General features: G+C 40.3%; 1 protein-coding gene across 7 annotated transcripts in view; it reads right to left on the bottom strand.

Moving 5' to 3' along the window:
- MCC (MCC regulator of Wnt signaling pathway) overlaps positions 1 to 17,761 on the bottom strand; it is a 181,717-nt gene that overhangs the window by 132,442 nt on the left and 31,514 nt on the right. Inside the window, exon 1 of one of the 7 annotated variants that reach the window (XM_021524800.3) lies at positions 3,723 to 4,548. The exons of the other annotated variants lie outside the window; for them this stretch is intronic. Coding sequence (XP_021380475.3) covers positions 3,723 to 3,779 — 57 coding nt within the window. The 5' untranslated portion in view covers positions 3,780 to 4,548. Of the gene's footprint in view, positions 1 to 3,722; positions 4,549 to 17,761 lie in introns of those variants that run through there. 7 annotated transcript variants of the gene reach the window in all.

The following is a 17,761-nucleotide window of genomic DNA, read 5'->3' as shown; positions in this document are numbered from 1 at the left end:
CACATTTCTGCACTACTAATTTTAACTGTCCCAGCATCAGGCACAGGAATAAGTGCTGGCCACATTCAGTCCAACAGGTGTACCAGGTCAGATATCAGCTCTCTCTATTTCAGCACATCATCTCCACAATGAATGGGAGGGAAGCAGGTAAAATCAGTGTTCATATGTAAGGAATACCTTCTCAGAATACTGGGGTTTAAAACCAGGTAGTGCCACTGAATACGGAAGAAAATACAGATTAGGCAATCTATCTCCTTCCAGATGAACACCTCTTTCTGCAGAATAGACAATAGGTGCAAAGCATTTAAATTCTGATACAAAGTTTCATTTTTAATGATGTATAAAACAGTTTGCAATTTTGGACACCCCACTGTTAACCTGTACATATTTTCAGTAAAATTCATTATGTTGGCTGTAAAAATATGCCTTGTGTTTACAACAAAGGCTTTCAGAATTTTATGAGTAAGAAGTTGAAGGGATCCAATGACAGCTTTAATAATTTGGGTATTAAGTTATACATAAAAATTACATCCTTCCTTGATTCAAGCCTTAAAGGCAATCTCTGCAAATTGTGGTAAAGGCCCATTTTAGAAAAGTAGAACAGAGCTTTTTTGGCTACTACTGCCTATTTACAAAGGTACCACAGCAGCTGTAGATGCTCACAGACTACACAACAGTGTTGCCTCTCTTACTATATCTTATATATATATCAAAGAAACGCCCCAGCCAAACAAACCACCAAGCCTAACACCACCTTGCTATGTAAGAACAAGGTTTCTTCTAACTCTCTAGGCAGGTACACCATGACAAATCCACCATGCAAACAGTAAACTGGATAATCTTTCTTTCTTTGGACTTGAAACTTGAAGGCAAAGAAGAGCAGAAATGGGGTAACATGAACTGACACATTTCAATAAGAAAACAGCTTGAACTCTGGAGCTGGGGAACCACAGAGTTTAAGTTTTGTGGAGGTCTGAATAACCTACAACAGAAATCAGATTTTTTTGGTCTGCTTTCTGCATGACCTTTGGATGGGGGCAGGCGAGTAAATAAAGACTATCAAGACTCCTGTTTACCTGGACAAGAGTTTAGGAATAGCAAACATCAACCATACACAAGTTTGTACAATCACACAAGAAACATATCCTTTAATTCTTGCAAAAGAGAGATTAAAATCTCAGGTAAAAAGTTCTAATACAGATGGAATGAATTGCAATACATTTATTTTCTCTTTTGTCTAATGTATCCAGTTAAGAATGCCTTTATTATGTCTTCAGGGCTTTGTAGCTTTCCTGTTTATTTTAATAACAGTAGTTTCATGCCTAGAGCTCCACGTACTGAGATAAAGAGATTAAGGCACCTACACGAAAACCCACTGTGTGTCATGTGAATCATAGTACTTCTTGGTCTGTTATCATATTTGCCATTCAGATATGTACAGTAGTAGCAGCCCACTGTAATATCAGCATATGAGTGGTAGAGATAGAGGTGCAGGTGAACACCAAGACATCAGCCATTTATTCAAATTCCTGTTGCAGCCATTTCTCCATCATTTAAATGAACATAAGGCTACTGTCCTTCATTGATCAAAATAAACAGGGTGTATAGAAGACAGAGCCAGAAAGGAAGGAGAAGAGCACAACAAAGATGGGAAAAATACAGATACATAAACCATAGGTACAAGCTCTACCCAGGACATTTTACCTTCAATTATAGCCAGTACCAATCAAGTAAGACCTTTCCCAAGAGGGAAAGGTCTAAAAGAAGCATAGATATTAAGGAGAGCTATTTGAGAAATTAACAAATAGGAGTGAGCAGCTATCTACTACATCTCAAAGCACTTACACATCTTCTTCCCTAGAGAGGTGGAATATGATGTTTCTGTGAGGCTTCCATGTTTCACTGAAAACACAGTGTTTTACCCAAGATCACTGCTGAAGCTGGCCCAGCCCTTACTGGGGACTGGCTAAGGCTCACTAAACAAGCAGCTCAAACTGCAAAGATGAAGATGAACAGCAAACAAATTATGATAAGCAGCTGGGGAAAGTTAGGAGTTTTATGATCTTCTCTGCTATGCCTGCAGACAAAAAGGAACCTATTTCTAACCCTTCTGTAGCACTGGAGTCCAAAAGTGAACTAAGGACTAAAGAAAGCTTGTTGAGAAAAAATCCCAACTAAACAATGACAGTGTTGCATAGTCACAGACTCCTTCAATATCTCCCATGCTAAAACATCAGAAAGAAAAGGTATTTCTCACAACAAAAGTCTTATTCAATCGATGCATGAAGGAAACGTGAATAAGTAATTTCAAGGTACAATGTAAATAGTACCTACTCCAAATATTGACTCCAATATCAATTATTTGAGATACTCCATGATCTATTTTATCTTGCAAAGTCTTGAAAATTAAATGTTGAGGGAATAGAAAGCAGTAATCACCACCAATAAAACAACAGCCAGAAACTCTGACGAAAAGTAACCCAGGCTTTTATGCTGAATTTATGAACCCCACCTATGCTGAATTGCCAATATAAAATTTCTAAGCAATACTTTGAAAAAACTAACACAGAAATAATGTAACTGAACTATTTCTACTTTAAGGAGAAACACATATGATGTTGCTTTTGTCAGACCTCCCAGTAACAAATCTCTGTCCTCTTGTAGGGCAGGGTACAGCACTTGCTTAAGTCTCACCTATTTACTGTGCCTCCCTCTACCAGCCTACTGATTTATTCCACTTATATCATTGTTCCATTCTATACCTCAGCATCTCCTTTCTCTATACAATTAACTCCAGAAACTGTTAACTCTCTTATTCTGCCAAGCATATCCTATCCTTAAAAAACCTAGCATATACAGGATACATCACAGTAAAAGGTGTATCAAAAAATGGGCAGAAGGAACAGAGAAGCACTTCAGTTAAACTGGGACAAGACAGACTGTGGATTCAATTTCCTACCAAATTACCTTAATCAAATGATTGGGATTTCATAGCATAACTAAATTAGCAGTTCTCAGTAAAGCCCATAAGGATTACACATCTAAGACATTCCAGTAACTGAAAAAGTATGCCACTTCTAAAGTATTTATTAAGAATTTGCATAACATCTGATATGGCTTTAATTTCAAATTTATTAAAAACACACACAATCATGTTACACTAAAACATTATCACAATTACAAGAAATAACAGCTTGACTATGGTTTCCAGTGAAAAAGGAAAAAGTTTCTCATTACTTGTTTTCTTTTAGGCAAGGAAGGAAAGTAACCTAATTCATCTAACCTAAACAAACAGTATCACCTTGGCTAAATACAAGTAAAACAACTTCTGCCAATGTTGTTGTCTTACCAATGAATTTTTTTCATTTTCTACTCACCTGACTTCCCTCCTAAATTAATCACCATCTGTTTAATCTCAACTGAGATCTCCATATTTCACCTACTGCAAAGATGAATGTTGGGTATAAACACAGCTCTTGGAGGGAAGACAATCACTGCTGCAGGGTAACAGGAAAAATGTCTCTACATGGTTGCAATCTTTAGCCTTTCACCACTCATTCAGAGCAAAGCAGCAAAAAAGCTCAGGTCATTTCCTGACTGGCACAGCAAGTTATAGCAAGATACAGATTCTATTAATTTTTAATTGCATTGCTCGCGGACTGAAAGCCCGAATGGGGAATGTTTCTTTTTAAAGTGTAAAGAAGGGCACTGAAACTGCTTACCTCACTCAGCTCTGCAGGGGACTCATTTCCATATTTCATAGCAACTCCAGAATTCATGATTAGTCTTCTCAGGGCTTGACGATTTCTGCAGATTGTAATGCTTCAAAGCTTTGTTCAACTAATTCAATACTTTCTTCTCCAAAATTTTTCTCTCTTATACATTTTGCTCTAGACAGCCATTTTTATTCCACATTGAGAGTTTAAGTTAATGATGCAAGATCTTCTAGGAGAGCCGAACTGGCTTTGACTTCACAGACAATCCATTGCTTAGAGAGGCTTGTTAATAATGTGAAGTGCTCAGAGAATGCAGGGAATGACGTGCTTACCAGGATCCCAGGGCTGTCTCAGTCCATCTACAAGGCGTGCTTCATCTCTGCTATCTGCTTTATGCTGCTCTTTTCCACAACTCTGTTAAAGGGCATCTCTCAACGCCGCTGAACATACTCAGAAAAATTTGATGAGCTTCACACAAGTTCACAGAGAAATTAAAAAGAGAGTGCTGCTACAGCTCTCAGTATCTGGGGAGGCAGAAAGGAAAAGAGAAGAAAGCTCCCTTCCCCGAGAGAAACCAGTGCTGCACTTCACGCTAAAGTTTCCCCTGCCAGCAAGCCTGGAGTTTAAGTGGTTTATGATCAAACACAGCTGTCTTGCTGCTGGCTAAAGGGTGCATGGAGGGGCGGTGCCAAAAGGAGAGCGCAAGTGGGAGGGAGAGAGGGAGGGAGCTACAGAGAGTTCATTTTGGAACTACAGGCATCTCTCCAGCTTTGTATACTAATTACTACACAGAAAACTATAAAGCTAAGTAACAGGAAACGCCACCTGGGTAATAATAAATTGGATTCCTATTTCCCTATTCCTGTGTGCAATTAAGTAAGGAAAAATGGGGGGCTGTAGGGGGTGGGGGGGTTGTAATGATTTCAAAAGGTCAAAGTAAGCCTGAAAGCACCATTAGAATGCTGCAGATTTTACATAACAGACTGACATTTTACAAAGAGTTCAGGAGATGCTACTAGAGGAAAGGAAGAAAAAAGCATTTTTTTTCAACATTCTGCTAAAAATTGAGGAAAAATCCTTAATAAACTGGGTTTGTGGATGTCCTGTGCCCATCACAAGAAATAACAACTCCTCTTCCCCTTTCCTGTGTTCCCTAAAACACAATGACAGCTCCACACACTTTTTGATTGGATTTCTGATTTAGTTCTTGAGTCAGATGTAGGAAACACAATCCTCTGCAGCTAAAATTTATCTGACCATCTTAATACAATATATTATTGAAGTGCCAGATTAGTTCAGAAAAAAACCCAAATATAAGACTAAGGAATAAATGTGATAAAAACTGTGTACTCTGACAAAAACATTTTCATAGGAAACAATGTATTCCAAGATCAGCATTTTGGAAATAACCACGTGAGTTTTTTGCTCCTCTGTTAGTCTCATATTAGTATCAGCATGCAGACATAGGGATAATTCACCCCAATTCACTACAAGAAGTGCATTAATATGTTGAATCCAGAAAAGCACACCTATATTGCTCTATGGTACTGCAGACTCGTTGCACATCCTGGGTCCCTGTCCTTCCTCTGTGCCCAGCACCAGAAACTGTAACACTCCTGTGGCTCACAGAGTAACAGGATTGCCACAATCTTGTTCAAAGATGTTTTACTTTCATCCTTCAGGCCTCCAGTTTGCTTTAGCACAGTCTGTATTTTGGGATTTCCTGTCCTCTTTTCATGCCCACCTTGCCTTGCCTCCACTCTCCATTGTTTTTCCCATCGAGTGCATCTTCCCTGTCCCACCTTCACATTCAGTTGTGCCTCAGTGCTTCTGTGCATTCTGTGTGTATTCCTCCCGACTCACCCGCTTTGTTTGCCACGTGTGTTTCCAGTGATGCCCTGCAATCCGCCGCAGGGCTGCACTGCTCTCTGCTGGCAGAGGGACGGAGTCTCGCAGCACAGGGTGGCACTGGGACAGACCCTGCTGTCCTCTCCAGGGCACTGGGACAGACCCTGCTGTCCCCTCCAGGGCACTGGGATAGACCCTGCTGTCCTCTCCAGGGCACTGGGACAGATCCTGCTGTCCCCTCCAGGGCATTAGGACAGACCCTGCCGTCCCCTCCAGGGCACTGGGTCCAGCGCACTGGGACAGATCCTGCTGTCCCCTCCAGGGCACTGGGACAGACCCTGCTGTCCCCTCCAGGGCATTGGGACAGACCCTGCCGTCCCCTCCAGGGCACTGGGTCCAGCGCACTGGGACAGATCCTGCTGTCCCCTCCAGGGCACTGGGACAGACCCTGCCGTCCCCTCCAGGGCACTGGGTCCAGCGCACTGGGACAGACCCTGCTGTCCTCTCCAGGGCACTGGGACAGATCCTGCTGTCCCCTCCAGGGCATTAGGACAGACCCTGCCGTCCCCTCCAGGGCACTGGGTCCAGCGCACTGGGACAGACCCTGCTGTCCCCTCCAGGGCACTGGGACAGACCCTGCCGTCCCCTCCAGGGCACTGGGTCCAGCGCACTGGGACAGACCCTGCTGTCCCCTCCAGGGCACTGGGACAGATCCTGCTGTCCCCTCCAGGGCACTGGGACAGACCCTGCCGTCCCCTCCAGGGCACTGGGTCCAGCGCACTGGGACAGATCCTGCTGTCCCCTCCAGGGCACTGGGACAGACTCTGCTGTCCTCTCCAGGGCACTGGGACAGATCCTGCCGTCCCCTCCAGGGCACTGGGTCCAGGGCACTGGGACAGATCCTGCTGTCCCCTCCAGGGCACTGTGACAGATCTTGCTGTCCCCTCCAGGGCACTGGGACAGACTCTGCTGTCCTCTCCAGGGCACTGGGACAGATCCTGCTGTCCTCTCCAGGGCATTGGGACAGATCCTGCTGTCCCCTCCAGGGCACTGGGACAGACTCTGCTGTCCTCTCCAGGGCACTGGGACAGATCCTGCCGTCCCCTCCAGGGCACTGGGTCCAGGGCACTGGGACAGATCCTGCTGTCCCCTCCAGGGCACTGTGACAGATCTTGCTGTCCCCTCCAGGGCACTGGGACAGACTCTGCTGTCCTCTCCAGGGCACTGGGACAGATCCTGCTGTCCTCTCCAGGGCATTGGGACAGATCCTGCTGTCCCCTCCAGGGCACTGGGATAGACCCTGCTGTCCCCTCCAGGGCGTGAGGAGGCAGGGACAGGAGGCTTCTCCAGACAGCAGCACCAGCATTGCCACAGCAGCGGTGTACACTGACCTCCTGTGCATTAAAATGTGATTCACAGGGATCTGTACCCAGAAACAAAGGGGCTGTATAGTGACCCAGCACATTTTTCATAGATAACCCATAGACTTCCATTCAAAACTTCCTGCAGCTGACACAGTACATTTTAAAATGTTTTATCTTTTCAAAACTATACCTTCATAAACAAGGCAGTCTTTCGTATTTTGGATTACTACCCACATTAAACTTTATTTTCCTGTTTATAATCTGCTCTGATCCTACCTTCATCCAGTTCTATCACATCTATCACAGGTTTACCAACACAGGGTTGATCCTCAGAAGAAGAATACTAAGAATAAAGTTCTGAGGTTTTTCCTTTTCTAAAGGAACCCATATTAATTATGGGTTCAATACACTGCACTTCCCATGCTCTATCCCTATACTGCCAAATACTTCCCTGCTGACTGAGAACAGGCATTCAGAAATTAAAATGTGTGATTTATTTTCTTTAAACCTCACCACTGTTTGATCATTTCTGGCAGACCAGCCATCAGACAGACCAGAGCACATGGTACTACAGCCCAACCAGGACACTTCAGGATCTGAAAGAGATCCATTCTGCATTCTACACCTATGCTACACAGGATTTTTTTCGTGCCTTTTTCCTACTCTATGCAGTAACATGGTCAAAGGGACAGAGACTGACTGAAAAACAACATCAGCATTCACAGCTTCAATTGTGCCTAAGAACCTGGGAGACACATGCAGCTACTTTCAGAACAAAGTTTGTTTAACATTTAAAAATTAATTATAACTTGTGCAGATGAATGAAATGGTTAAACCAAACTCTGATGAAAAATTATTTTATTTTGACCCCAGATGACTCCCACTGCAACCTCTGCATACTTGCACTGCGTGGTACGGGATTAGACATTTTGCAGTTAGAAAGCATCAAGTGTTAACCTATAAAAACTGGCAACACTTGTTTCAACATCCTTATAAACTGAACAGGCATTTCTTTACTGTGAAGGGCTGGCTAAGACTAAATATAATAATTCTTCTAAAATACTTACTATTACATCAAATTTTTAAAATAAACACATCAAGAATGTATCCTGAACATCTGAAGATGTAGAACTTGTTCCTGTGTGAAATGTCATGATTGCCTTGCGTTTCTCCAAGTCTGTTAACTAACTAAATGAAAATGTTATATCCCAAAATCAACTTCCCTGATAGACGTGCCCAGCTATCCACAGGCTGGGCTGTTCCACCACTTCCAAACACATGTGAGTGACCTAATACAATAGCAGGGTACTAAGAACTTTGTTTAAGCCAAAGTGTATTTTCCCAATAGCTTGTGCCAAAGGCAGGCTTCAAGGCAAACAAAAGAAAACCTCAAGTATGCCAATTCTGCTTTGCCAGGAAATGAACAGAGCACCCTGTGACCCAGTGAGAGAGGGGCCTGTTGGACTCAGTCTGTCTCTGTTGTTTGGCAGCTCACTGTCCATTCTCTGTCTTGGTGACTCAGCTCCCTGCCTAGGACAGCAATGCTTCCTTGCCCTCAGCCTTGCTCCTGACTCCTTTTTTAGCCTCTGCAGGCAGGGAGGGGGTTGGAGTGGGAGTGGGAAGAAGAATCAGATGTTTCTTAGCCCAAGATGATGTACTGCCAGTGGATGCTTCCATGTAGAACTGGGTAACAAGAAATGGGCAACAAGAAGATGGACAAACACGACTAGCAGAGGCTTCAGAAACAACATCCACTGCACGCTTTGTCTGAGACAGAGATACTGGCCTGGGCTTCCACTCAATTGCATGGCATTTCTGATCCATTACTGCCTTGTGCACCTCTAAAGCACTCATGATGCACATACTGCTTGTGGTAAGTGCATTTGCACTGACAGATTCTTCCCAAGATAATTTCAGAATTATGCAGCAACAACCATTACCATGGCCTGTTTGCTGATTGCTGAATTAATAATCCTATGGCCACCCTGTTCCATTTGTTTACTCTCATTCAGCTGTAGAAAAAAATCATTGATATATGTCTGAGACTCACTGAGGATTTCTAGTTTATTGATTGTATCTGAATAAGCATTTCATAAGACTTGCTCTATCACATAGTGTGAAAGGATTCTTTTGGGACAAGTGACAGCTCCATCACCTTTCTCATCTGTACTTCTGAAAGTGCCACAAAATATGCAAAACACTAGCGCTCTTGTTATTTTATAAGACCTCTCCCTCATAATATGTCTCAGGAATTATAATAGTATGTTTTCTTACAGTTACTGGAGCAGGTGTCACACTTGGCATACATGAATATTCCTTCCTTGTTTCAACAGCTGTAGTGTAAAAACTACAGCATAAAAGTAATTATCTACTAAATATATGCATGTCACATATTCTTCAGCATTGTGTGTGCCACCTTCTGAGAAGCAGTTTCACTGTGTATGCAACATGCACCATTAGCTGATCATGATTCCAGGATGTATGAAATAAGGCCTTCTTAGTTGGTTCTGTTTAATTAGCTCTGTAATTGAAATGCAACTAATTGAAGTCCACTGAGCATTTTGTTCCTGTTTGTTTGTTTCAGTATCATCCCTACAGTTAGAGCAGCATTCTGCACAATCCAACACACAAATCACACCTGAAAGTATTGCAAATATACTACAAACAATTTGAGTACAATTTTTTTTCCTTTTCATTCTTACACAAAACACATTGGCATAGTGCCAAAGTGCAAATTTCCATGGAGAAAACAGCACTCATATTACCATGAAAGCTAAACTTGGAAGCAGAAAGTCAATACAATATACAAGTTGGATAATGTTTCCAGAAAATTCTTTATTCAATAGCACTAATGCACTATGATTTAAGAGGGAGAGGCTGAAAGGGATGGTAGGTTCATGATGCAAACTGTTCTCATTAGTGACAGTAAAGGTTATGCACATAGGTTGAGAGAAAAAAATTCCAACCCATTTGAAACAATTTGGAGTAACCTACACTGAAAAATGAAGCATTACCTCTGAAGAGAACAGGAGCAAATATTTTTTCTTTCATTCAAACCATCTCAATTAATCTGAAACAGATAATATGTCTAGAACAATATAATTACAAAACAGCACTTTAATCAGCTACTCTCACCTGTTCACCCTCCCCCAGCTACTCAATTTACTTAAAAAGTCACATCCTTGACCTGAGCAGTCTCCTTGGGAGTTCACATTTGATCCCTCTTTCCATCCTCCAGTATTTCACACCATGAAGCCACTCACCAACCTGTCAAACAAATACTCTCTTTTCCTGTCATTTCATCTAAACCTATCACATTATTTTGTATTCCTGCTGCCCCCAAAGAGCCTCAGCATCAGGGCAGGACAGGAACATGACTAAGAGTCAATTTGTGCCTGCCATTTATGTTGGTGACTTATCTGTGAGGACAAAGAGAGACAATAACCATTTCTACATCACAGCCACCTAATTATCATCACTTTATTTGCTCCTTGCTTGGAAATACCACCAAGGCTAATCTATAAACTACAATTCATTCCATCATACTTCTGCTTAGCATCCTTTCATAGTCCATAATTCCTCCAGTTATTAACCACTAGGAAATTAATTCATTTGACTTCAAGTCCCTACTACCTTGGTATCCAAATTGTATTTCCTCCTGTTTATCAGTTGTGAACTGAACCTCTTCCAAAATTTCTCACTTTTATAGAAAGATTTGCCAGAATCCAGAAAGACTCCCCTGCTAAGTCTCTCCTATTTTTCCCAGTCTCTAATAGTGAGGTTCCCTCTATTCTCTCCTTACTCCTTACCTCTCTTTTGTTTCGTACCTTGTCTTTCACAGGCTCTCATTTCAGCTCCAGTCCTCATTCCAGAGTTGCGATCGTGCCTCTGCAAATATTCAGCAGCCCTTGAACTATACTAAGACATCTGCATGTAATTATTTTTCCTAACTCCATGATTTCTCTCCACTCTGACTTTTATTACCACTGGCACACTGAACACTCAACTCCCTAACTTGGAGTGTCCTGAACCATGGATTGATGAGTTCCCACAAAGAAAGGGGATGAGTCCTGGCCCCTGGATTACATCAGAAGTGCTTTGGCACTTCATCCCCCACCTAGCCAAGCATCCCATTTCACCATCTGTGGACAAGATCTCTGAATGTTTAACAGATGAACTGTTGGATAGTTTCTGACTATATGTATATATACACACACATACATATGTACACCTGTTTCACCCATTTGTATATGTACAGTGTATGACCTTTGTAAATATCCTGTACTTACACAAATAAGTGTATGCACATGTATACTCTTCCACATGCATGTACATACACTTAGCTGCATCTATCCATCTGTCTGCTTACCTACTATGTATATTTGGATCCAGTGAAATGTTCCACTTGAAGTATCTTCAGTCCAGTGAATTCTGGCAAATGCAAATCAAGCATCTGACAGATCCCTGATTGAAGCTCTACACGACTTTAGTTGACATGAGCACTTAAATTACAAGAATGTGAACTTCTGTGACCACTTAAAGGTTTGGGGGGTTTTCTTTTAGCAGAAATTGTATCTAAAATTACATTAACAATTACATGAGCTGAAGTAATATATAGAAAAATTTCAGTGACTCAAATCCCCTAGTTTTCAACCAGATCTATTCTATGATTGCCGTAAATGAATTCCTACAGCCCTCATCTACATTCATTAATTTGATATATTTTGTGTCTGCATAGTTTAGTAGCTGCTTATGATAGTCAGCAAGTTGGTCTACTGATCACTTTTCAACTCCCTACTAGCCAATAAATACTAGCATTTTTTTTTCCTAAAGATCTGGTATTTGTGGACTTTTTCTGTCTGTGGACAGCTAAAGATAAAATCCAAACTTGCTATTCTAAGCCAACATATAGATCTGGTCTATCAATTTCAGTTTTTCCTTCTAACAGCTTTTCCATATAAAATTTAAATTTCCCAAGTGACATTTTTCCTTTACATCTTCCTACATTTAAGTTTCTCATCATAATCTTCAAGGCTATCTTACCTCTGCCTCACTCACATCTACTTCAGGCTTCATATCTGTCAGTTCCATTTTACATTTTGAGGGATGGCAGACAACACTACTTCAGTATTTATGATCACTCTTTCTTGTATGGTTTTATTTGATTTGACATCCCAAGACATTTTTCACAAGCCACTTACAGTTACTTCACATGATTACAGAACTAAAATCTTCTTTATTTTCAGTCCTCGCCTGGATAGTCTCTTACTTTAAGAAATTATTTGCTTACTGTTTCTAGTGTTTACTTTCAGATAAGACTCTATCAACCAATGAAATCAAGTAAAATAAACAACCCTGTATCTCATACAAAAAAAAAAAAATCTTGTTTGTTCTGCCTTCACAATTCAGAATCCTGGCACAAGATAATTCATCACTATGAAAAAACACCTACCACTCATGTGGGTGCTACAGAAACAAAGATTTTTCCTTCCTTTTCTAAAATGTATATCAGAAAATCCAGAAAATCAGTATTTATGTAAAAATTAGATTCAAACAACAATATGCATTTATAATCTCTTAAAAAATTCAGAGAATAGAAAGAGTCAATGTCTTTTTATCCAGTCACGTTCCTAAAATTATAGTTTCAAGCAGGTAAATGAGTAAAAAACTCAGTACAGGAAATTACAGATGGCTATTTGGCTTAAAGGCATGAACCTCACTTGAGTATCTCAGTGACGTGAATTTACTTAATTATGGACTCTTCACAGAACAGACAATACCCTTCCTGAAAAAACAAAGCTTACTTTCGTTGCTTCCTATCAGGAAGAAAAGTGGAGTTTACTATTTCACTGCAACACAGCTACAATCATGCACTGTCTCTCACATGCGAAGTGATAATGTGGATTTCTAGCCCAAAATGGAGCAATCATGCTGCAACAGTTTTTAACATAATGTAAGAAGAGCATTTACAAAGAGCACATATGTATAAGTACTCCCCTACCGTTTTCACAGTACTAGAACCAAAACAGTTTCCCAAAACAGCTGTGCTGACAACCACACAGTCATTTAAAAAACATCACAACTCAAAGAGGAGTGGGGTGTTTTAACAGGAGCAGCATTTTGCACTGCCTCAGGTCCATGTCCCAGGCCTGACAGTGGCAAAGAAACAATTCCAAGGAACAGGAGCATCTTGATGAATTTTACTGTGCTACTGACAGGTTTCTGTGGGAAATCTGCCTTGCCTCTGTGGGTTGGCAGGATAACAGCTTATTACTCCACTATAACTAAACTTGCACTGAATTGCAAAAGCACTCAACAGAGTCCATTTTCAACTGTGCACTTCAATGAAAATTTTCACTTTATTACCAAAATCCTGTATGTCATGTAACCAGAACACAAGAGGGTAGTGTATGTATAAGAAAAAGGGCAGTAAGTCATCTCACCATCTTTTTAAAAAATGAGGATTCACAGAAGCTCAGCATTGCCAACTTAAACTCAAGTCAGCAGCTTCCTCTCTGAGAGCAGGCAGAAAATCTGGTGAAAAAGAAAACCCTGTAACAACAGGTACATGGTAATCTTTCTAGCACACCAGAACCCAGGAGGGTAATCTTGCTCCACCAGGCTAACCCCAGCCCTCAGACTCAGCTTGCAACTGATAACAATAATAATGATGTTAACACTATATTCTATGCAGCTGTGTGCAATGATCCTGGCCCACTGTATCAGGTGATTTGCTCTTCATCTCAGACAACTGAGGGAGGGAAAAATAAATTTGGAAAAGTAAAAAGATCAGAACACCTGCACTAGAGCTAGAACTTCCTTGAGTACAGCAAAGAAAATTGGATGCATAAGGGCATTTTCTCAGCAATGAGTGGAAAAAAATATAAAGTCCTTGCAACTAAGTTAAATCAAAAGTTTTGAAACCTTCAAAACATCTATTTAAACACCATTGTTAAGACCCTCTTTCCTATAGTGCCCGATTGCCATATGCCATTTCACATCGTCCAAACTAGGTCAAAACCCATCACTCTCTGCACTTCATCTTTGTCATATGCTTGTAAGAGAGACCATTTGACTGTCATGTAAAAGAGCCAACTAAAAGCCTCAGTCAAAAAGATCTATTAATAGTCTGCCTGAACAAATGTGACCTGTGCTGACACCCATCACACTGTGCTATAATTGTCTCCAGATGGAAATAGTAACAGAATTTTTTATATATATATATATATATATATTTATATATATATATATATATATATATAATTTGCCACTTGCCTATCTCTATCTCTGTTATAATGTTGGAAATTCAAAAGACAGCAAAACTACACTTCATATAAAATAGAGGAGTCCTGCCAAACCTAATCCAGAATGTCCATTTTAAGAGAAAAACAAATAACTGACAATGATTTTAGAGGGCTATAGAAGTCAGGCCTCTATAAACAAAATGCATAATCCCATTACAGCTGATGCCTGCTTGAGACAAACAAAGTGCATTACAATGCTGGCTTGATATCAAAGACCTAACAGCTTCCCACACCCCTAAACATAAAGTCTGTCAGACAAAACTGCCTTTGTGCCTGCTTTTGGACAAGCCAAACCTCCTGAATCTATATTCCGATAATCAGTTCTTGCTTTAATGGAATTCTTGGATTCTATTTTTAGCCTGGCAGAAAAGAAGCTATGCTTGGTTTGGAAGCACATACACAGAAGGCAAGATTATCCTGGGCACAAAGCTTTTGTAGTAAGCTCAACTGCCCACACCACTAGAATCTTCAATTTCAGTTCTTGCTATTTCAGTTCCAACTGAAGGCATGATGTGACTATATTTTTATAGAAATTATTTCTATTGTCATGAAAAAAAATTGCAGTAGAAGTTGCATACAGAACATGAGAAAAGCATGGCTGCAAGGGGAGAAGAGAAAGAGTGGAAGCTCCTCCTAAAAGTGGTTTATTGTATGTACTGGTTCCCAAGTACGGAACAGAGTCCCCAGATATGTTCCAAATATGGAACAGTAACTCATGAAAAATCAGTCTCTACACAAGCAACCAAATTCCAACACATCCCACAAAGTGCCGATGTACTGGATAAATTCCTCAAAATACACAAAATCTAAGTATTTCCTATCCACACTAGCCTCATGCAGAGGGCTAGAGAGACATTCAAAAAGAAATGCCTTGAGAGCACAGGATACCTGATGCTTTGGGGACCATTTCCATGATTGTAAGGGAAGAGGTACGGAAGCTGAAAGAGCAGAACTTCCCAAACTAAGGCAAAAATAAATTATTTTAAAACAGAGTAGATTTGGAAAGAAGGGTTGGGATAAAAGGGGCAGACTTTGCCAGAGGAGGACATACCAATATTAATGAGTTCTAAAACCATAAAAGTATCAGAACTTAAATGAGAAATTTTGAAGTAGGTTCTCATAGCAGCAACACCAAACAAAAGTAGCCTACAAACCAACCATGGAATTCCCTTTCTCACAGTACAATTTTATTTTCAGACTTCTTGCTACCTTCCCTTAAAAGTTCATTTCCCAAAAGAATTTCCACAGAATTACCATTTAATTTAAAACTAATGCCTGTAAATTAGCAAAAGAGAAAATGGTTCACATTTAGGAGAGATGCAAGAGTATCCCTAGACTGCCACAAATCTCTAGGAATCCCTTTTTCCCTCATCCCCTGCAAAAGGAGCTTTGCTTTCTTAGGTAACCAGAAAATCCTTCCTGTTTCTAAGGAGTCAATTTTAAAATCTACATTTACTTGCTTAGTTAAAATAAGCTCAAAATGTAGTCTTAAAAAAAAAAAAAATCACACTACACAGATGAGGTGTACATCTTTTTGGAGAGTGAATGATACCCTGTTTTTAAGCAGTGTAATTTTTAACCTCTGAACACATTAACATTAGACTGACTTGTACCACATAAAAGCTTATACATATAAAGATGAACAAGCAGACATCCTTTATCATCAGGAAATCTGAATTTCAGTCTTTGTAATGGAAGACTTGGTCATGTAGGCACGTGCCCTGATAGTCACACAGCAAAGGACAGCAGAAATATCAGCTGGCTGTCTAACAGTCAAGGCAGGAGGTAAGGTAAGAAGTAACAGAATAATTGATGTATTGTCATATTGCTTGATGTGCTGGAGAAAGGACCAGACAAAGAGATTAAATTCAGTGCTTTGAATTTAATCACAGAATATCACATGTGAACATATCCTATATACCAAGCACCTCTGAAATATTCTTCTGCTAAAGTACTAAGCATATTTTTTAACATTAAGGAATTACAAGAAATTATAATATGCTCAATAACACAACAGCAGTATGGAATTTACATGTAAATCACTTAATTTACTTTTACATGTACCTCAGAGCACATAAATGCTTATTGTGACTCAGCATTAAGAAGGACATTGATATTGTTTGAAGCAATTATCCAGAACAAGCTTCACTACAGCCTGACATAAATGTAAACACAAAGATAATACTAAGTGTGCTCTTTTATACACAAAAGCTATTAATATAAGCAGACCACAGCAAATTAAATTTGCCTGATTAAGGAGCAGATCCAGGTAGGAAAGGAAAAGTCACGTGTTCCTGAAAAATGCAGTAGAGACTTTCAGAATACTGTTGCTCAGTATAAACTATGTCAACTAAAAAGAATAGCCTCCTCAAAACAGTGCTTCTGTCTGTCATAACTTGCAGTTCAATGCTCTCCAGGAAGAAAAATTAGCAAGGCAGACATTCACTGAGTCTGACTAATGAAGAGGTATTGCAGTAAGAATATCTACTGTCAGATAACATGACGCTTCATAAAACAAAGACATTGAGTTCTCATCTGCTAGTGATCATGCCGAGAAACTAATACTAACACAACTATGTTGCTTTGCAGTACATGTTTTTCACAAGTATCTTCAGTTTAACTTTGTGCTTTACAAACTTTTGGGCAATGTACACAATAGAGATGGTATCTGCATTTGATAGAGTCCATAGCTAGAACTAAATCTAGTTTAATTGCTTTAATTCTGCTGTACATAAAGCATACTTTGTCAGGCAGATGCAAATTAACAGTCCATTCTCAACCCCAGTGATGTCTTTAGTATCTCCAGATGAGATTCAGACACATGCAAATCAGACAGTGGGAGATAAGAGCATATACCAGAGCAGTTACAAGAAGATGCACTGAGAACATTTTTGCACTAGTTTATTGTTTGTACTTGATGGAGACATTCCAGAAACCAGCTCCTCTTGAGATGAGAAGTGTAGATTTGGCAGGTGGAGCAGTCTGCACCAACACCCTCCCACCTAGACACATCCATCTTGCATTGACAGCCCTGCACAAGATAAAAAGCAGGATTATGCACACTTTGTGGTTGGCCAGGAGAGTGAGATGCTGCAGGAAGTAATTCTTCCTGCAGCTCTTCTCTCTGACTAAGAACAACCACATCTGTGGCAAGGCTACATTGAGGAGGAAATAGAAACACAGCCTCCTAAAATATGGTCATAATGAAATTCTACCACACTCTGTTCTCAAAAATATAGCTGTACCCTTTCCTTCTGTAAGTCAACCATATTCTCATAAAATCTTCTCCAAGTAAAAAAGCTTTGGCAAGAAAGGTGCAGTCCAAGAGATTCTAGTATAGCAAGAGTGTCTTTGGATGGAAAAATCAAAGTGTTCTGGATCTCACCAGACCAGGGAACGGACAATTAATGTCAACATACTTGGGGTCACATTTTAAAGACTTTTCTCGGCAGACCAGATGTATTTCCAACTAAAATAATAGAGATCTTATCATTGAGGCAAATGAAACAGACCCAATGGCTTTTTATTT

This window comes from Lonchura striata, chromosome Z (assembly GCF_050655825.1).
Source record: "Lonchura striata isolate lonStrDom1 chromosome Z, ASM5065582v1, whole genome shotgun sequence".
NCBI classification, from domain to species: domain Eukaryota; kingdom Metazoa; phylum Chordata; class Aves; order Passeriformes; family Estrildidae; genus Lonchura; species Lonchura striata.
The sequence above is the reverse complement of the archived record's forward strand: the minus strand, read 5'-3'. Positions and strand labels throughout refer to the sequence as shown.